A 21,103-nucleotide genomic window follows, 5' to 3' on the forward strand; every position below is an offset into this window, starting at 1 on the left:
TTAGAGCGCTGCCGGCCGTGTGATTGGTTGGAACGTAGGCTGACGCGTCGTGCAAGGCGCCCGATATGCAGATCTGAGACCGGATCTGCCAAAGTTGCAGATCCGGGCTTGAGCGGACACCGGTGTGTATGGGCAAGTGACCGGATACAGTAGGCGGGCTCTAGACCAGCCACCCAGTGGTGTAGGTTCTCAAACATGACAATGTTTGGCCGTGGACCCCTATTTGAGAAGATGTTGTGCCAGGGACCCCCATGTGAGAGATGATCTGTGTTAAACATTTTCAAAATATTCAAAATTTCACTTTTTCCCCCCCAAATCTTTCAAAATTAGCAGATCTATAAGCTAGCAGATCTATAAGCTTATGAGCTTATAGATCGACTATTTTTTGAATAGCTCAGCTGAGGTATAAAATAAGATTAATGTTGTTGAACAGAGTTTTGGAAACCCCCTCAAGGACCCCAGGGTGTCCCCAGGAAACACTGCACTAAGCGTAAATGGAGAAGTCATCAGACTTTCCACAGGGCAGTATGCGAGGATATGCAAATCATTGCTGTGTGACACACAGCACACAAACACGCACTCAGAGAGTAGGCCTATACAACATGGTCATGCATACACATAAGGATAAGGATAGGATCGAAGTTTGTTTATAAAATGGACAATAAAAGATCTATGTTGGTTTGTCCTAATAGCACATATCATGTTACAATATCTTACAATCAGCATCTGTGACACAAAGAAACTTGGAGAGCAAAGAAGACATGAAAGAGACACACATTTATATGTAAACTGTTTTAATAGGCTGGAGGAGTTGTGGAAGAAAAACAAGGGAGTTGATTGTTGAGTTAAATGCATCCTGATAAATCAGGGGAGAAAAAAAAATCTCCTTTGCTTGAATGCTGTATTACTCTGCACCATGTTTAATCAGACAAATGGTGTACAATAATTAATCATTCAAGCACACAAATTATTGCCAAAAATTGTAACAGAAAATACAATGTATTTGATATAATCATAACACAGTGCTCAAACACTGATGGACTTTAAAGAATACAAATATTTCCACACAAAAAAAACAGTCCTTTTTGCCATCAGTGTGTTATGTTGTGTTTATCTTTTGGAAAATATTTCAAAAATAATTGTACACATTACAGTGACAATATTAAGCGCTACTAGTTCCAGTGCAATATTTGTGTCCCTGTGTTATTGAACAGATCCTTTCAACCACAAACTGCATTGTAATACAATAGGATTGAGGTCGCTTCAAATCCAATCATTCCTAACAGTAAACTGAGATACGCTAGCCTATAATAAAAATAAATAAAAAAGACTTGGATTGATAAGGGAACACATTTTTTGATTTTCTTTTTTTTTTCATCACTGAAACAGAACTTAACTCCAGTCCGACCCTGTTCAATTATATATATCCTATAATAAATTAAGTACATACAATACTCTCTTTCTCTATCTACAGCAAATAATATATTCATAAAGTTATGTACATTTTACACATGTTTAAATAAGCTATGTTATGCACATGGGAAAAGGGCATCTATCTAGGTATATATTACAAAGGTCTGTTGACAGTATGGCTTTGCAAATTACATCATCATCATCAGAGATTGCCTTTCAACTATTTACACATAAATATCTGACTTGTTAATGATTTGCATGTTTGAAGAGTTCGACCACAGCAAGTCTGACATGTTGTCTACTTTGCTATGGAAAGACTCCAGACCTTGGATAAGACAAACCTGACGCTTATAAGCCAGAATCTACTGTAAAATACACATGTAATCAAAGAAGATTTTATTTAGTATTTTTGCCTGCATATAAGCTACACCAGGAAGCATAATGCCTGAATTATACTTCATTTCGCGCCGATGTCGTGCACCGAAAATAGACGATCTACAAGCTCACAAAGTGCTGCGCTACTACGCGTTCTGAGCTTGTAGATCGGCTATTTTCAGATGCCGCGACACTAATACGCAACCAAGCATAAATCAAGGCTTAACCACTTAAACCTCAGCATCCGTATTGAGGGAGAGGCTTTCGCAGAAAATAGCAGATCGACAAGCTTATCGATCGGCCATTTTCAGCGATAGCTTTCGCCACAATAACAGAAAAGACACTAGTATAGAGCCATGAGGGACTCCAGTCAACCACATAGGGTTTAAGCGGTTATAGGAAGTAGCTTTTTTACTTGCTGAGCAGCGTTTTAAGGGAGCGGGTGAGAGCGTTTGCGATGGCCGACATCGTGCTCGAGTGGCGGACGAGGGCTTTCACGCTGTGCTCGCCCGGCGCCCCCACGGTCGCCGTCTCCGCCGCCTTGAGCAGACAGATGTAGTTCATGACGACCTCGTCCACCTTGGCCACCACCTCCCTCTGTTGGTGCGTGGCCGAGGCCCCGAGGCCCCGGACCAGACACATGCACGCCTCACAGAGACAGCACAGCACCTGGAAGCTGCAGGTCACGGCGAGCAGCATCTCCTCGGGACTGCCGTGGGCCTGCGCCGTCCGCCGGCAGGCCCGGCCCAGCTCCTTCGACTCGATGGAGAGGAGCTGCTTGTAGTGGGACAGGTCCTGGATGGGAGGCATCTGGGGCATCAACCCGCCGCGATCCCCCGGCCCTCGGCCCACGCTCGACCGCACCAGCGCGATGAGCTCGCTCGCGTCCCGCCGGACGTCCGCGAAGCCGGCGGGGAACACGTACATGCGGTCCTTGAGCGCGTTGATGCGCGCCAGCCGGTCGGCGAAGCTCATGCTGTTCAGGACGTCGCCGCAGAGCGGGTCGCCGCTCGCGCCCCCCGGCACGCCGCCACAGAACGGAGCCACTGGCGTCAACCCGCCGCCGCCTTGGATATTGATGTTGTTCCCGCCACCACAGTTGCCCCTGGACCTCTCCCATTCAATTTCATCCTCCTCCGCCTCGCTCTTCCTCTTGAAGAAGCAGCGGCTAAATGGGCCGTTGCAGCGCCAAGGACTGGTGTCCAGTTTCTGTGAGCCCTTCATGTGCTTGCCGTCTTTCTGCAAAGGGAACGCCACGGACGCCCTTCTGCCGGTGGACCAGCACGTTTGAGAAGAGACGGAGCCCTGGGAGTAGCTCTTGGAGAGCCTCTTCCTCGCCGTCCTCCGCTGGACTTTGGTTTCTCCGTGTTGGTGCGGGGACGCCAGCAAGGGCTGCTGGCTCCGGCTCCGGCAGGGTTTCTCAAACAGCGCCTCGGCGCTAACGGAACCCGCCATCATGTTGCTGCAGCTGCGCCTGAGCTCTCGGCCCCGCTGGAGGCTGCTGTTGTGGGGGCCCGTCTGCTGCAGGGCCGGAGTGAGCGTCTGAAGGACGTGGTTCTGGTTCTTCCAGTGGTACTGGATGGAATCCTGCTTGGGCAAGGTGCCCGTTTTGCCAGAGCCGACGTTGGCTTGCATCGGTACGGCCAAGGTACAAGGGGGCAGCGAGGGAGGTGGTGGCGGAGCGGGTGCTTGGAGGTGTCGGGTGGGTGACGTAATGCAAGATACAGACCCGGTAGACGCCTGTCGGGTAAAAGCTGAGGGTTGAGCTCCACATCCTAGCGAAACGGGGCACTGCTCCGTCCGCGGGACAGTCAAATTGGGGGCGGCGGCGAAGCACAGAGAATCGTTAGGAAGTGGGTGATGCTGGTGGGCCGCATGCTTTGTCCTCGGGTTCGACTTCATCCAGTCCTCTGAACTGCCGCTCGGCTGGCTTCTGGATCTCGGTGGCGGGTGTTCGGCGGGGCCGCCGTCCCCGCAGTTCCTGCCAGAAGCGAAACTCACTTCCTGGTTGCCGCAGCCCTCCCTCTTACGCAGCGACAGGAAACGCTCAGGGACCGCAGCGCCGCGTTCAAGATCGATCTCCGGACCGGAGAAGGAGCTCCTCCGCTCGATGCCAGCCGTCCTCACCTCCGGGGTCTCGGCGGGTCTCGGAACGTGAGAATCGTGACTCCTCTTGAGCTTGGCGGGGAGAGTGGCCGAGTGGTACGGATGTTGGCCTCTGTTTGCCGCCTGCGGGGCGGCCGTGTTGGCGCCGATCGGACCGGGACCGAGGAAACGGGACGGCGGCGTGGAGGAAGGCGTGCAGGTGCACCGAGCGATGGTGTTCCCCCTGTTCTTCACCATCTCCGCCAGCTGGGGGTTGCTGGTGATGTAGCATTTACTGTCCTTTTTCACCGACCCGCCCCTGCCTTTCCCTTGATGCATCTTGCTGACCGTCAGGTAGTTGAGGAGCTGCCTGTACGCCTCGCCGTCCTTCTGGTTCAGCTCCCTCAAACCGCAGGCCTGTTGCTTAGCGTGCGGGTCACCGTGCTGCTTTCTGCCGGCGGCACCGGGAGCTTCTCGATGCATCGACGACGTATGTGTCGGGGCTGAGGGCCGGCTAGTCTCGGCCCCCGCCGCCGGGGCGTGAATGTTGGGCAGCATCTTCCGTAGGAGCGCCGGGTCAGCGTGTGGGTGACCCTGAGCGTTACCCTGAGCGTTTTGGCCTGTGCCCTCGTGCTTGCTGTTGTCGTAGGTGTGAACTCGCAGTAGCGAGGAGGAGGAGCCGGACAACGGGTGCCGCGGCTGAACGCGGCGGAGCCTAGAGTCCAGCGTGGCGGAGCAGAGTGGCGAGTCGGCCGGCGTGCAGCAGGCGCTGCTGCCGTTCATGCTGCTGCCTATCGACGAGCACAGGGAGCTCTGCAGCGAACCGTGGGCTTCCCCTTGCAAGTTCGAAATCCTCTTGGCGAGGTGGTACTCGCACAGCCGCGACACGCTCTGCTGTCTCGACACGGGCGGGTGGTCGCTTTGCGCTTCCGACGACCCCTCCGCTCGGGCTTTCTTAGCCGGGGAGAGAGGGGACGCCACCGGGCGTTCGTCCGGCTCCCCCGCCACCGGCGCCACCCCGTCATCCTCTGTGACGTCCCCCGGCTCGCCAACTTCTAAAATGTGGTCAGAGGTGCAGGATGACGCGCGAGGTATATGGATGCGGCCCCTGGGGAGGCTGTTGAACCCGAGACCCTCGGCGATAGAGTTCTCCGGCAGCACACACCCCCGTTGACTCCCGCTTCTTTCCGCGAACGACGTGCGCTGCTCCACGTCGAGGCGGCCGTTGCTCCCGCCTCGATGACCTTCCCTCGTGCTGAAGGTGTTATACTTCCCGTTGGAGTCGCACGATTTCTTATGATGTTTTCCTCCCGGCGTGGTCGATTTGGGGCGCAGCTGCTGCTGCACGGTGACAGACGTGGAGGCCTGGGGCCTCGCCGCCTCCTGGCTCTCCGACGACTCCGGCCGCACGGCGGCCTCCAGCAGGGGAGTGGTTCTCGGGGGCACCGCCGGAGGGTGGAGGAGACGCGAAGAAGGACTCCGTGGCCCCCTCTGCACGGCGCCCCCTGCTGGGCCGGGGGGCGACGTGGGGAATTCCGTTTTCTCCTCCAGCAGCGGTTGGTAGCCGTCCCTCGTGGCCACCAGGAGGCGCAGGTGGCTCTCGCTGAGCTTGTGAGCGGCGGCCAGCTCCGAGATCTCCGTCATCTCCGAGGAGTTGGTCTCGTTGCCCGAATCCGAGGAGGACCCGGGGCTGAAGCCTCGAGATATCAAAACACCTTGGGAAACGAGAAAGAGAACAAAAGATATCAGCGTTGTATTCATTGATTTGGGTGTTCAAATCATTTAGTGTTAAACGTTGATGTCCCTCAAAGTATCTACCTTACAATTGGGATCTACAGTCATGCGCGAGAACGGTTGTATGTCTGTAAGTTCCATCAGTGTTGCCAGATTGCGCGCGAGCAACAAGCAACCAGCTTCCAGAGCTGCGCACTGCGCATGCGTGGGCGCACTTTCCCTAACCGATTACACACCACTTCGCGCTTACAACTCCCGGACATGGCAACCCCGCCTAACCCCGCCCATCACCGAACGGCTACGGGCCGACACGAACCAACACGACGCGGCCGCCATTGACATCAGCAGCTCGCTCGCTTCACACAGCTCACGCACAGTTACCTCCTAAATGCTGAAATAAGCACACATTTCGAACCAATGTGGGAATATTCTCACACAAACAAGCCCAACTTACATTTCTGTCCATTACAAATGTCACAAGACACGAAGGAGACGAGGCAGCGGCCCCGCGGAAGTCGCGGCCTAGCGCAAGCATAAGCCTCGCCTGGGAGTGGGGCCTTTACCCCAACATCGCCGGGCCGCCCGACGGATGTCGGCGCGCTGCCACCCGCGACGTCCCGCGCCATGTAAACAAACTACCGGTTGTTGCTAATACTGTCTAAAGCATGTATGTGAATGCTTATGTCCAATACTGTGTTGCCGTTAGTTGGGTTTAAGCCAACAGCTGCCTATAATGGGCCGTCAGTGTGTAGGGGGGGTTCCTTCCATTCCGACATCTCGCCACTCCGACTAGTGGCTTCCGCGTGCGGTTAGGGTTAGGGTTAGGTATAGGGTTCGTAACGTTAACGTCGGAAAGGCGACATGTCGGAAAGGCGACATGTCGGAAAGGCGAAATGCACCCAGTGTGTAGCTAAGCCACGGGTAGCGTTAGCATGCGGCTAACGTTAATGTTACACAACGCAGCTGTCGTCACTCAAACGGCTACGTTAAACATCCGCGGACCCCCTGAAATCAAAATTAATAAATAAATAAAAAAAAATAAAAAAAAAAATTTTTTTACTTAAAGGACAACTTTGTTTTTTTACAACCAAGGTTTATATTTTAGCTTGTAATTAAAGTAAATAAATGATGAGTGTAATTTTTTTTTCATTTACTGCTTTCTATAGTTTTAGCATTTTTTGCGATATTTTTTACAGTGGGCGGGGGCATTCTGTCCGGTGGCTAAATAGGCCTTTTTTACACAATAAAAAAGGTCCGGCTGTCTGAGATGGCCAGATGTGAGTTATTGGGGGCTAGAAGAGCTACTGTAAATAATAATAAAGAAAACGCCGGGTTAATGTGTTAAAAAAATACATATTTAGCCACCGGACAGAATGCCCCCGCCCACTGTGAAAACACTGTAAAAAAGATTGTGAAAATTGTTAAAACTATAGAAAGCAGCAAATTTGAAAATTTTAACACTCATCTTTTATTTACTTTAATTACAATCTAAAACATAAACATTGGTTGTAAAAAAACAAAGTTGTCCTTTAAGGAAATTTTACTCCGAAAATTTTGGTACCCCAATATAAGCGCACCCTCGCTGGGCCCCGTGTGCGGCTAGCGGCCCGGCCAATACAAACCTCTGTGTGTGCTTGCGTGCATGCGTGTTGGAAAGGCGAGTAGGGGACAAGAATCTATGTAAAAAGAGAATACAAGTGCTTGTACTTATTTATGCATGTGAATACATGAATACATGTATGACGGTCAGATGCAGTATTTTTTTAAATTTCAGTTATTACTACTGTTCATTTGTATGTTTTCTTAGAACATGCAGTGGAAATGTTTGGGTTATGTATACACAATTGTGATAACAATCAGTTAATAGAGTTTGCATTGGCAAAAGGTAGGACTTTATACGTTTACACTTCATCCTACTTATTTTCAAACATTGTTGTTGCTATGCTATTCATTCATTCATTCAGACTTGGTTGCTCGACAACACGTGACACAGGACCCATGTACCTGTCAGACTACTTAAATAGCATAAACGACACACACAGGCACAACACCAGAAGGAGCCCCACTGATCTCACTGAACCCAGTTTCGGCACAAAAATGGGCGTCAAATTCGTCAAATACTGCTATGCCTCCAGCATGTGGAATGCCCTACCAACAGGCATAATAAAAGTGTGACTCCTTACCCTCCTTCAAAACCGCTGCAAATTGTAACTGGCCCCTGTAAAAAGTAAAAAGTCTAAGCATATCACCGAATATGCCCCCCCCCTATCTTTCTTCCTTATTACTACTCGTATATACAGTATGATTTTTTTTTTGCATATTATTGTATATAATTGTTTGTCTTTAAATGTCTCGATGAATTGAATACACAGGACCTTAACCATTAAAACCGGGAAATCATCTGTGTTAGATTTCATTTTAGATTTCTTTAGCTATATATGTTTTTGAAGCGCTTCTGGGGATTCTACAAATATCTTCTAAATCCTAACAGTTAAAAAAAAAAACTTATGCTGCTATAATATCAGTGGTTCTCAAACTTTTGTCATGTCAAAGACCCCCAAAATGATATGTATTGGCCGCAGAGCAAAGATTTGAGTTAAAAATGTTTGCTTAAGAAAATTATAAATATATATACAGTATATATAACATCAGCGTGGGGACAGACCTGCGTTACTAGCGTGCGGTTGTGGATGCGGTCGCGGGGCCGGGGGTCTCTGTTCAGAGACGGACAGAGCCTCCAGGGCGTGAAGCGTGTGGGCCACCGCGTTGTCCAGCCTCCTCTCTGCTCTTACTCCTCCTGCTCCTCCCCCTCCTCCTCCCCCTCCTCCTCCTCCTCCTCCTGCTCCTCCCCCGCTCCCCTCCTCCTCCTCATCTCCGTCTCCGTCCTCCTCGCCCGTCGGCACGGCGTCGATCAGCGACACGGGGATGTCGTCATCCGCGTCGTCCGGGGCGCCGAGCGGCCTCACGTCGGGCTGCGAGTCCTCATCCGAGCTGTCCCTGTGAAGTTATTATAGTTAATTAACACTAGAATTAGAAATAAAACTGAAATAAAAATAACAATGAGGCTTTAACAAAATATATATATATATTTTGGGGGATTAATAGTCAGAAATGTAAACAACACGTGGTACAGTAAGACATTAAAGCTAAAAGGATAAAAGAAGTCCGGGGTACTTCGATTGTGGTCCTGTGTGTCATATGTATGTCTTAAAGGGGTATAGTTCACACCCAAATTACTTGTTTTCTATCGATTAGTCACCCCATGGAGACTTTAATTCATGGATATTTTCTAGTTTTTGTCTCATCCCTAAGCCAATAATTTGATGACCGGCAGCGGTTCCGACACAAAGAGTCTCCTTTGTGTCTCCTACCGGAACCGCTGCCTATACCGGTCCACTGGTCATCAAATTATTGCCTTAGGAATGCAACAAAAACAAAAAGATATCCATGAATTCAAGTCTTCATGGGGTGACTAATCGATAGACAAAAAAAACTTTTTTGGGTGAACTATCCCTTTAACCCATTAAGACATGGAACGCATCTGTGTCACTTTAGATTTCTTTGGCTATTCAAAAATACAAGATATACATGCTCATAGCGCGGCACCGAGTGCCGCGCTATGAGCTTGTAGATCTGCTATTTTTGAAAAATATTGAAAAAAAAATTTGGATTTAGAAAACATTTTTAAGAATCGCCTCAGGTCTTAAAGGGGAAATCCACCCATTTTCAATATTTAACTATGTCATTAATATAGCATAAAGGAGTTGTGTGGAAATAAGAAAAAAGTTCCCCCCTTTCTGTGTTGCCTTGAACTGGAGGATTGATTGTGGGTTTAACATTGCAAATTACAACATGATGAGTCATCACGTTGTAATTTGCAATGTTAAACTCACAATCAATCCTCCAGTTCAAGGCAAAAAGAAAAGGGGGGAACTTTTTTCTTATTTCCACACAACTCCTTTATGCTATATTAATGACATAGTTAAATATTGAAAATGGGTGGATTTCCCCTTTAATAGGTTAATGTTTTGAATACCAATCCCATTGATATTTGCTTATGAATACAGCGACGCTAGTCACGCTACACATATCCTTATTATACCTGAAGCCTTGGGGCGGGGCGGCGATGGCCAGGTTGAGGCTCTGCAGCAGGGCGTCCTCAACCTCCTCGTCCACGACGCCGCCGGCGCCGTCGCCCTCGGGCGGAGGCAGCGACGTCAGGTCGATGATGTCGTCCGTGGACCCGGAGAGCGCCGCCACGGCGTTGTTCCCGTTCCCCTCTCCTCGTCCCCTCATCATCATCATCGTCGTCTCGACCCCCTCCACCGGCGTCCCCGCCCCGCCGGTGGAGTCCTCCTCGCACGAGGCGTCTTCGTCGTCCTCCGCGTCGTCCGTCATGTCGGCGTAACACAGGTCCCTGTGGATACATATATGACCGATTAGTAGTCTAACATAATCGCCTTATCACAATTATTTGAGATAATCGCAATTATTTGAGATAATCGCAATTATTTGAGATAATCGCAATTATTTGAGATAATCGCAATTATTTTTGTTTTCGTTCGCTTTTTCATTTGTTGGTTCTCAAAGTGGGGTCCGGGGAACTTGGGGGGGTTCCAGGGGGTCCCCAGCAAATGGAGTTAATACAGCATCACAATCATTGTAACCACTTTATCCATCTATGTACATGTGCTATTTTTGAACATTTCTGAAAAAATATCTGAAAAATGTTTGGAAACATGTTTGGAAACATTTGGAAAATCTTGCATTTTTTCAACATAAATCTTCTCCTCTGGGGGTTCCTGGCACAAAACCTTTTCAGATGGGGGTCCAAATGCAGTCCAAATACGTATACATTTGGGGGTCCTTGACTTATTGAAGTTATTTGTCACAATTGTTGCAATTTTAGTTTTCAAAGCCTAAAAAGCCAAGCAGAAATGTCGATTTTATTTATATGACAATTAATCGTCGAGTAAAACGTCACGATTGTGACAACAACCCCTATACCTGAGCAGTGGCTCCTCGCCGCCCTCCACCCCTCCTATGTTGCTGTAGACGTGTGGCCGGCCGCCGTACGGAAACGGCGCCCCGTCGGCGTCCCGCGGCCGGAAGTCGCCGGCGGCGTTGTTGTTGCTGCCGTGGAAGTAGGCCGGCGGCCTCCTCCGTTCCTGATCGGCCGCGGCGTCCGGGCTCTCCAGCAGCCGCTCGTAAGCCAGGTTCCTGGGGTTTCCCTCGGCGGAGTTCAGGGGCGGCGGGTCCCCCCCTATGAAAATAAACGACACTTTGGCGCTCCGGGGCGAGTCCTGCGGTTTGTGTCTGGTGGCGGGGGGGACCGGAGGGGGCAGGGGGCTTCTCCTGCTGCCTAGCGGTTCTCTGTCGGGGTCCTGGGATTCGGGGTGGTGGTGGTACGGGGAGATGCTGTTTTCCCGCTGCCCGTTGTCAGAAGAACAGTCCCTGGTGTAGGGGTCCCCCTGGCTGGGAGACGTCTCCTCGCAAACCCCCGGAGACGAGCCATATGGCCACTGAACTGAATGGAGCAGGAACAAAAAGTGGTTAGAGTGTAAACTAAAATACATAACGTTGCTGTGGGACAGAAACCTCTTATCTCCATATTCTAACTTTTTGCGTTTTTTCGTAAAATAATGCCCTACCACAGCATCACACAAAAGCATCAAAAGTAGCAGATCTACAAGCTCGAAACGTGGCGCGAAGCTTGCAGATCTGCTACTTTTGATGCTTTTGAATTTTAGACATGTGAGGTTTCCAGCCGACAGAGGTGATAAATCACTATTAGTTATCGATTGCGCAGTGCAAAACTAAACTTAAAACTGTAAATCACAATTGTGCATTGCTTAAAATATATCAGTGATGATATACATCAGGGTCTTTTCCATAAATATTGTTCTGCATACTGTACATACTGCCACACACACACACACACACACACACACACACACACACACACACACACACACACACACACACACACACACACACACACACACACGCGCGCGCGCGCACACACACACAACACGCACACACACATCCGCACACATTGTATTGTACGTGGTAACTCACTGGCATCATCCCCGCTGATACTGTTGCAGCTCGCCATGCTGAAGATAGACCTGCGTGAGTCCACTAGGAGGCGATAGTAGCCCGCGGTGAGACAGGCCAGGTTCATGGCATCACTGGACTCCATGATCAGTGTTATGGGCTACAGAAGAATAACAGAGGGAAACATTTAAGGTAAAGAAATAAGGGGAGAGATACAGAAGAATGTGATTAAAAGACAACGAAATGCAGGAATGATGGAAAGAAAGAAACAAACAAACACACAAACAAACAAACAAACAAACAGAAAGAATCATTAAACTACTATTCTCCTGCCCGGAAATGTTAACTTAAATTCGACTTTAATATAACTTAAGTTACTTCCTGATCACTTGTTAAGTAATTTCTTTTTGTCTTATGTTCCGAATAGTTTGTGATATTATTACTGTTGACATCCCCCTAATACTGTATATACAGTATTTTGCTACAAGCTTGCCTGTTTTCCTAATTTTAGCCAGTAGATGGCAGTAGACGCCCATATATGTGATGTGTGCGGTGTAAGCATTGCCACCTTGTCTCTGAATAATCCAGGCTCTTATGGAGATATGAGGGTATGTTTGTTCAAGTCTGTCTAAAAGCACCACATTTGGTGCTTTTAGACATAGTTGTAGACAACAATACAGATTTGTTGAGATGAATATACCTAAGAGCATGGACTAGAAGCAAGTAGTCCCAGAAACACAAAGACATGAGAATTACATCTAACATTTTATTATTCATGAAGAACCATTCATTCAAACATGTGACACCTGCATAATTTCAACATGTGTAACACTAACATGCATGAAATCTGAGCAAAGGACCAGAGAGCATGTCAACTCCACAGAGAAAGGCCCCTCACTGTTGCCTTGCTGTGAGGCAACAGTGAGCCATTATACCATGGGGTTAAATGCTTCAAATTAAATCAAATTTTCAATATCAAATCAGTTATCAAATCGGCAGTGGTGGATGAAGTACTTAAAAGCTTAAAAAACGTTTACTTAAAAGGATCCATGGCTAATAAGCCGTATATGCCTTGATGCATTATAATTGCCCTCTGTAACAAAAATTCTAAATGAAAAACACAGTAAATGTTTTAGTTATTTTAGAAATACTCAAGTATTTTACGCAATGCCCGTCTCATGTTAATGATGTCAGGTGTTTATTAGCACATGTGGAATGCATGTGCTAATAAATACATATTTAAAATATTGTTTTGATGCTCATATTAACCTTAGAAAGTGCTGGACCACACAAGGACAAATGACATCATCAACTTGCCCCCTTTAGTAAAAGATGAATTATTTCTAAAATAAAGAAATTATTTAAGGTGTTTTAAATGTTTTAATTTAGTTATAGAGGGCAATTATAACGGGCATATAAGGCTCGGATCCTTTTAAGAAATAGTTGCATAATGCAGAAATACTCTGTTACAAGACAATGTCCTGTGTACAATTTTACTTGAGTTGAAGTACAAACGTATATTAAGCCTTGTTTTTGTAATAATAATCTAAATCTATAAAGCAACTAGTTAAGAGTTGTGTCAAAATTGTAACTCATATTCCCCCTAGTCAACATGTGCCGTCGAGAGTACCCCCTTCCAGTCAAACATTTGACGTTTGGTCAAATCCATCCCAAGAAGTCACCCGTTTGCCGTCTTGTGAGTGAGAAAGTGTTGAAAAAATCGTTAAAATATCGTTGGTGCCCAACGATATGTCCTCTGTGTTCCTCAACCTCCTGATGGTAGGCTGTGTGTGTGTGTGTGTGTGTGTGTGTGTGTGTGTGTGTGTGTGTGTGTGTGTGTGTGTGTGTGTGTGTGCCGCTCACCCTGACGTCCAGAACGTGCAGCTCCAGCCGTACGTTGGTGTCGTCCTCGGTGAGGATCTCGATGCGGTTGACGTGGCTGAAGTCGGCCAGCAGAGCCACCAGGTTGGTCCGGGCGTTGATCACGTGACTGATGCCGTAGCGCGGCCCCACCAACAGTGTCACCTCCGTCTGCTTCTCTCCTTGCTGCAAGAAGGGAGGGACGGTGTGTGTGTGTGTATGTGTTAAATACCAGCCGCTCCTCCATACCATCACAAAGCTAGGCTATAGGTGCAATCTACTTGTGTTTATATTTGGCAGCCTAGGACACGTACATAGGTTGGTTGTAAGAGGCTTCCAACAACTTGGGATGCCAAAAAAAGCAGCTAAACGGCTTGCACAATTCTGTGCAATCTCTTCTACTATCGGTAGCCGCCAAATATGGCGAAGACGCTGTTACTTGTACCCCTGAAGGGTGTGTGGGTATTTGTCCATGATTTGCTGACTGTACATTTGTACAGCACCTTGTAATATTTGCGTCCTTGTATTGTATCTCTTAAGTGGACATAAATAAATGATTAAGTTTTGTGTGTAAGACAAGGAGGCAGAGACAAAGTCATTAAACATGACTAAAAGACTCTAATTACCGGCCAGTGGGCTGCTTTCTCTCTGGTCAATGGCTAGGGGCTTTTTAATTATTATATTTTTTACAACAATTGGATAAAAAAGTCATGAAATGTCAATCACTAGACCAGGGGTCGGCAACCTTTTTGACATGAAGTGCATAAGTATAGCACATCATTTTGATTGTCCATATACATACGCTTTTTTTCTTCTTCTATCGAAATATGTTATTCCAAATCAGGTTGTAATGATCATTAGACTCAGAGCAATAACACACCTATATCTCCCAGACTCCCTCTCCAGTCAGAGTTCAGAGTTTGCATGAATGTAAAACTATTTAAAGGGATAGTTCACCCCCAAAATGACATTTTTTCTATCGATTAGTCACCCCATGAACACTTGAATGCATGGATATTTTTTTGTTTTCGTCGCATTCCTAAGCCAATAATTTGATGACCGGCAGCGGTTCCGGTAGGAGAGTACAAAGAGTCTCCTTTGTATCTCCTACCGGAACCGCTGCCTACCGGTCCGCTGGTCATCACATTATTGGCTTAGGAATGCGACAAAAACTCAACAATTATCCATGAATTCAAGTCTCCATGGGGTGACTAATCGATAGAAGAAGAAGTATGAATGTAACCCCAGAATACATGAGGACACACAATGTTTTATAGACCCGGTGTGAACCAAAACAAGTTTCTGCTCAGCGTTAAGTGCAAAGTAAACAAACGTTAGAGAGCGGACAGCCCTTACCAGTAGTATCGATTTGAACTCCCTTCCTCCGTACAGTCTGAGTTCGCTCAGGTACCTCAGATAGTGCACCTTGGCCTGCAAAGCAGTCAGCTGTAGCACACAGGGAGACAAGAAGCACATGTGTTGACTCCCAGACGTGTTGTGTTTGTGTTGAGTGTTTAATGTTTTAGAGCAGTGGTTCTCAACCTTGTGGTCCGGGGACCACCAGTGATCCTTGAGGGGGTTCCAGGTGGTCCTCAGCTAAATGATGAGGACCACCATTGAGCACACAATGGATCCTTATAGATCTTTAACTCTTGAGAGCGTAAAATGAAACCAAATGGACCTGTAGGGTCCATTTGGTTTCATTTTACGCTCTCAAGAGTTAAATTATTGTTAAACATCTGCATTACTTAATTAAAGAATTATTATTTTGATCAACGTTTGCCTGTGTTCTCTCCAATGGTACCACATCAATACAGCATGGAATTGTGTACAAAAAATCTCTCCCTGGCCATAATTGGCAATAATATAATATTCATAATATAACATAGGCCTACAGTATATACATACAATATGACGATGCAAAACAAAAATGCATGTACAAAAAATAATGTTTTTTCTTTAACACATATACTGCCAATCCCGAGATATCTCGGGACATTAAATCCACCCGTTACCTGCGTATCCCGAGATATCTCGGGATCGTCTTTTTATGTGGTTTAATAACGAAAAAAAAAATTTTTGGTACCATCCTTGATTTTTTTTTTTTCCTCATGACGCTTCCGACCCATCCTATGAGAACATTTCCGACAACCGTTTCCGGTTCGTTTTTTATCCTGAAAAAACAGTTTTTCCCTGGTTTTGGCTAAAGATCATGGTTTTCACACGGTTTAAAAAACGAATGGTAAGCTCCGGTTGTATTTTCTTTTCTTTGATCGACGAACGGTTATCCTCTTTGTGTTTAAAAACGATCTGATAGCCGATCGGATGCTAAGCTAATCTAAGATGGCCGGTGGGGAAACGTCACAGCCACGTCACAGCCAAACGGATATGACGTTTGCAGCCTCTTTTACCCAAGTAGTAACGGCTGCAACCTTGGATGACAGAAGAAAAAGTGTAAACATTATGAGGGCTCGTACGTCCGTCGTTGCTGTTTATAAACACCATCCGATCGCGGATTTTAATGGATATAATTTTTTTGTGAACGGTTCAAAAGGCTATAAAACTCAAAAACGCTGGCAGTGGGTGAGTACCTTATGAATAAACTCTGGCAGGGAATGTGTTAAGGGTGTGAAACCTTCACTTGGTAACAACCACAACAGGAATGCAGTCTAGGAGTGAATATCTGATGTAGGCAGCAGGCTGGCTCAAGGATTTGGAGAGCGTAATGAGCATCAGTCTGAATTTGTTTGCTTGTTTCTTGGCTGTAGTATGTGTGTGTGTCTCTCTCTAATGAACCAGCTGCCACTGTCATGCATGCAAATGTTTCACATTCGAGGTTTGGAAGAAAGGAAGGACATCAATTATTGTTACATTTACTTGGATATATTTTGGACACTATAAAAAAAAAACGCTTGTTCCACAAATGTATTAGGTGGACAAATCTTGGCCACTCAAAATGTCCTCTTGTACTGTAGGCAAGTACAATATTTTTTTCTTTTCTTTTAACCACTTAATCCCTATTCTTTATGGTATTTATAATAGCGTAAAATATCCAATCTACAAGCTTGTAACGTGTTGTTTCGTGACACATTGTGAGTTTATAGGCTACTGGCTATTTTCAAATTGGGCTTAAAGGGATAGTTCACCCCCAAAAGGACTTTTTTTCTATCGATTAGTCACCCCATGGAGACTTGAATTCATGGATATTTTTTTGTTTTTGTCACATTCCTAAGCCAATAATTTGATGACCGGCAGCGGTTCCGTTAGGAGACACAAAGACTTAGGAATGCGAGAAAAACTAAAGAATATCCATGAATTCAAGTCTCCATGGGGTAGCTAATCGACAGATTTTTTTTTCTTTTGAGTGAACTATCCCTTAAGTGATTAATTCATAAGGCGTTTTTTATAAGTTTGGGTTCCAGGGAGACGACAAATGTATCTTTTGGGTCTCCGCTGGAAAAAGTTTATGAACCAACCTAGTTTTGCATCTGTGTGATGCTGCTTCACGCTGTTCTTCACATTAGTATTCAAGGCCCGGTTATGACAGAGGGTCTTAGAGGTTGACAAGGGGAGAGAAACGGGCTGAGGTATGCAAGTATTTCTATATATTGCATCAGAAAGACAGTGTGTGTGTGCGTGTGTCAAAAGTCTGTCTTTGCGTGCGTTATACACAGACACACGCATCTATGACTGGTGGCGTCCGAGTGCACGGCTCCTTCTTTGGCAAGGGCAAAAAAGAGCAGACACAATGAACATGTGTTGCGTACTTTCTTCCCGGGAGGCACGAGGTTCTGGTTGGTTCGGAGGATGTGCGTCAGAGCCTTCTTGATGTTTTTCACCTTCATGCTGGACAGCACGGCGGGAGGGAGGAACAGCGACAGACCCCACTCCTTCCTGTTGGGGAGGAGAGAGGGGGGCTTTATTATACACCTCAAAAGTTGCATAGATACAAATCTGAGATGTATGTTTTAGGCGTGGTACAGAAGAAGGCTCCTTTTTGCATTGTACTGTACATGGCAGGGGTCTTCAACGTTTTCAGGTCAAGGACCCCCTAGCTGAGAGAGAGATGAAGCAGGGACCCCCTACTCTATATTGTACAAAATTGTGTTTCAGATTAAAGTTGTTTTTTTTACTTAGTCTGCTCTTTTTTCCCTCTACACCTATAACCTCTTTGCCAAAAATAGCCGATCTACAAAAAATATTAGATCTACAAGCTCAAAACAAAATTGAATTTATAGAGGTGGCACTTGGAGTTGCTCGGAAATGTATTGCAATAACATGGACGTCTGACTCCCCCCTCCTCATTGCGAGATGGTTCTCAGAAATGAACAGTTGTGTTCCTCTTGATAAGATTACTTATCTTCTGAGAAATGGGTTTGACACATTTTTGAAGATTTGGCAACCTTATTCGGATTATATGGAAACGTTGTCCCTACCTGTATCAGGTAGATCTAGATAGGTTGTTATCTACAGCTATCTCAGTCTAGATCTATTATTTCTTGAAGCTACTTGTGTCTATACAGTAGATGTGTCTGTTCTTGTAGTTCCTTTTCTCTTCTTTTGGCCAATTCATTCCTCCCCGCACACATTTCTGTGTGTTGTCACTGCTGTCGTATCCTACTGACTCACCTGTCAGTGAGGAGCCCCCACCGGGAGGACGTAGGTCCTTCGTCCTACTCCTCCCGCCCAACACTCCCTGCTGACAGGTGCTGCCCCCAGCCAGTAGGTGTCACTGCAGTGACACGTGTCACCCTCCCCACCCGGCTTTCCTCCCTCAAAAATGGGCCAATTGTGTTCATATATTGACACCCGACAAAGCCGAAAACACATAATAATATTATAGCATAGGCATGTAATGATTCACTCAACTCACCGTACGAATAGGTTCACGATATGATTTTTTTAACACAAAATTAATTTCCAGAGATATATATTATTTTTTATTTCTCTTACACAAATCCAGTATTTTCTTCTCTTTAATATTATTTCTACAATACTGTGTTTTCTCTTATCCTCTTATACAGTAGCAAATGACTGAAAACTATTTTTCAAAATCAATTCTCTTACAAAGATCCTGTATTTTCTTTTTTTCTCCTGCTGTTTGCATCGCGATAAATATTTTATTAAATCGATATAAATTGCCACCAGTTTGAAACAATTTTAATCAATTTATGATAAATCGTTACATGCCTAATAAAAATATAGCATCAATATAAAAAAAAAGTTAAACGTAGGGATGTCCGATATTATCGGCCTCCCGATATTATCGGCCGATATTAGCATAAAAATCGATATCGGGAAAATATCGGTATCGTTTTTTTTTTTTGCTTTATAAATAAGTTACAGGAGTTTTTACTGTATATGGTGTGTGTGATATGAAATTTAAGCTTACCCTAATCACAGTAATCCCCGCATATATCGGTATCGGTTGATATCGGTATCGGTAATTAAGAGTTGGACAATATCGGTATATCGGTTATCGGTAAAAAAGCCAATATCGGACAACCCTAGTTAAACGTAATGGTATCTCTACATATCTGTCAAAAGGATAAAACACTAATAAAACCAGAGAGCTTATTTTCAAAGACAACGTCATTTCTGCTGTAATGACTTTGGCGTTTGCGATCATACGGGAGAAGATGTCCTCGGATAAAGACATCTCCTGCCATTGAAAGTGTATTGTATTGTGTTTTATGGATGTATGGCTTTTTAGCTGTGGTTTTTATTGTCTTGTTTTACACAGTGTTTGCCAGAACGCCGAAGGCATATTAAAATGTTATGCAAATTTTAATAGACAATAAAAGTTTTCTCGTCGTATCTTATTCAACATTTATCCTGGTGGGAACTACCTTGACTGTGTCTTTCAAGCCGAGATTATGGACAAGTTCAGTCTATATCTCTGCTATTTATTGTTAATAGACTTCCCCGTGGCTGTGTGTTTGTCTGACCTTGCAGACAATATCAGTGGCGCATATCGTCTCTGTCGGGTGGAAACCTCATACACTGTATGTCCAAAACTGTTACTTTCCAGGATAAAAATTCGAAAGCGGCAAGAGTAGCAGATCTACAAGCTCAAAACGTGTCGCTTCGTGCCACGTTTCGAGCTTGCAGATCAACTACTTTTGATGCTTTTGTGTGACGCTGTAGCAGTGATGGAGGAAGTAGCCTACGCACATTCATTACTTAAGTAGAAGTATCAATACTGCAATATGGAAATGCTCTGTTACAAGTAAAAGTTCAGTATTAAAAATGTACTTGAGTAAAAGTACAAAAGTATGGGCATCAAAATATACTTAAAAGTACCAAAAGTAAATGTACCCATTGTGCAGAATGTCCCATTTCACAATCACAAGTTCAAAATGTATAAAAGATCTTTTGAAAATAGTAATAATAAAATGTATTATTGATAACTGTAATTACTGAAGAAGAAAGTAATACCTCAAAATTTTACTTGACTACATGTACTTAGTTACTTTACACCACTGCGCTGTAGTATGATCAAGTAGGTCGTTGATTTACGCGAAACCCCCCCAAAAGATAAGAGTATGGAGATAAGAGGTTTCTGCCCAACAGCGACCAACAAACAAACAAACAGACATTAAACTTACTGGATGTATTTGAGAGAGACCTTCTGGGTCTGTCTGGTTGTCATGGTGAGGATGTACATCTGCAGAGCGGCCAATCGGAGGGCAGCGTCGTACTTGAGCTCCGGGCCAAAGCGTTCCAGCACCACATCGTTGCAACTCTACAGCAAGCCGGAGAAAAAAATGACAAAAGTTTCGAGATAAATTTCACCAATTTATCTCGGCCAGACAAATAAATGCTAATGTTTGGGGCCTTGTTGGCCTTCATCAGAACATTATACTGTATCAATCTGGCTTATCTCTGTTTTTAAGAAATCCTCCACTTCATCATCTAGCCCTCTGAACAAGATAGCAAAGTCAGGAAACTGATTAATGGATACCGTGATCATTATTTCAGGGTGGGTAAAGCATACAAGTGTGACGGCAGATATACAATATATGCTATTGAACAATGAAAAATTGTGAAAATGTGTGCAAATCTGTGAATATATATTCTTTTAAAGCAAACATTTTTAACTCAAATCTTTGCTTCTAGGGGGTCCCTGGAACCAAATATTTTGAGATGGGGGTCCGCGGCCAAATACATACATCAATTTGAGGGTCCTTGACAATTATGCAAACGTTTGAGAACCACTAGTATAGAAACATATTCTTTTTAGAAAACTGTTGCGATTTAGAAGACTTTGTAGAATCGGCTTCAGGTCTTATGGGTTAAAATTGCAATACTGGTATATCGGTATCAGAACAACTCTTGTTAAGTAAGCCTTGCCGAGCCCTGAGGCCCATAGGTCAGGAGCCTATCTACTGTACCGTTTCTGTAGCGTGAGGCGGCTTGATGTACAAGTACATCCCCCGGACATGACCCTAGTATGTTGCAGAGACTTACGGTACGTTTTAACAGCGGGCAACTCTGGGCGATGCCGGGCGACATCGCCCAAAAAGATAAAGAAAATCCATCTTTTGGACGATGTCGCCCGGCATCGCCCGGCATCGCC

At 45.5% G+C, this 21,103-nt stretch overlaps 1 protein-coding gene across 1 annotated transcript in view; it reads right to left on the bottom strand.

The window, feature by feature from the left end:
* Positions 1 to 1,566: 1,566 nt before the first annotated feature.
* The window catches only part of LOC311040609 (FERM and PDZ domain-containing protein 4-like), a gene marked incomplete at its 5' end in the record, with an annotated part of 118,311 nt that continues 98,774 nt past the window's right edge, over positions 1,567 to 21,103 (bottom strand). The window contains 10 exons of the mRNA XM_084050939.1: positions 1,567 to 5,588; positions 8,273 to 8,414; positions 8,457 to 8,604; positions 9,710 to 10,024; positions 10,615 to 11,134; positions 11,674 to 11,824; positions 13,528 to 13,710; positions 14,881 to 14,970; positions 17,292 to 17,418; positions 20,133 to 20,269. Of these exons, the coding sequence (XP_083907065.1) occupies positions 2,200 to 5,588; positions 8,273 to 8,414; positions 8,457 to 8,604; positions 9,710 to 10,024; positions 10,615 to 11,134; positions 11,674 to 11,824; positions 13,528 to 13,710; positions 14,881 to 14,970; positions 17,292 to 17,418; positions 20,133 to 20,269 (5,202 nt within the window). The 3' untranslated portion in view covers positions 1,567 to 2,199. The remainder of the gene's footprint in view (positions 5,589 to 8,272; positions 8,415 to 8,456; positions 8,605 to 9,709; positions 10,025 to 10,614; positions 11,135 to 11,673; positions 11,825 to 13,527; positions 13,711 to 14,880; positions 14,971 to 17,291; positions 17,419 to 20,132; positions 20,270 to 21,103) is intronic.

The sequence above is a fragment of the Gymnoscopelus microlampas genome (assembly GCF_963454915.1).
Source record: "Gymnoscopelus microlampas genome assembly, chromosome: 24".
In the NCBI taxonomy this organism is placed as follows: Eukaryota; Metazoa; Chordata; class Actinopteri; order Myctophiformes; family Myctophidae; genus Gymnoscopelus; species Gymnoscopelus microlampas.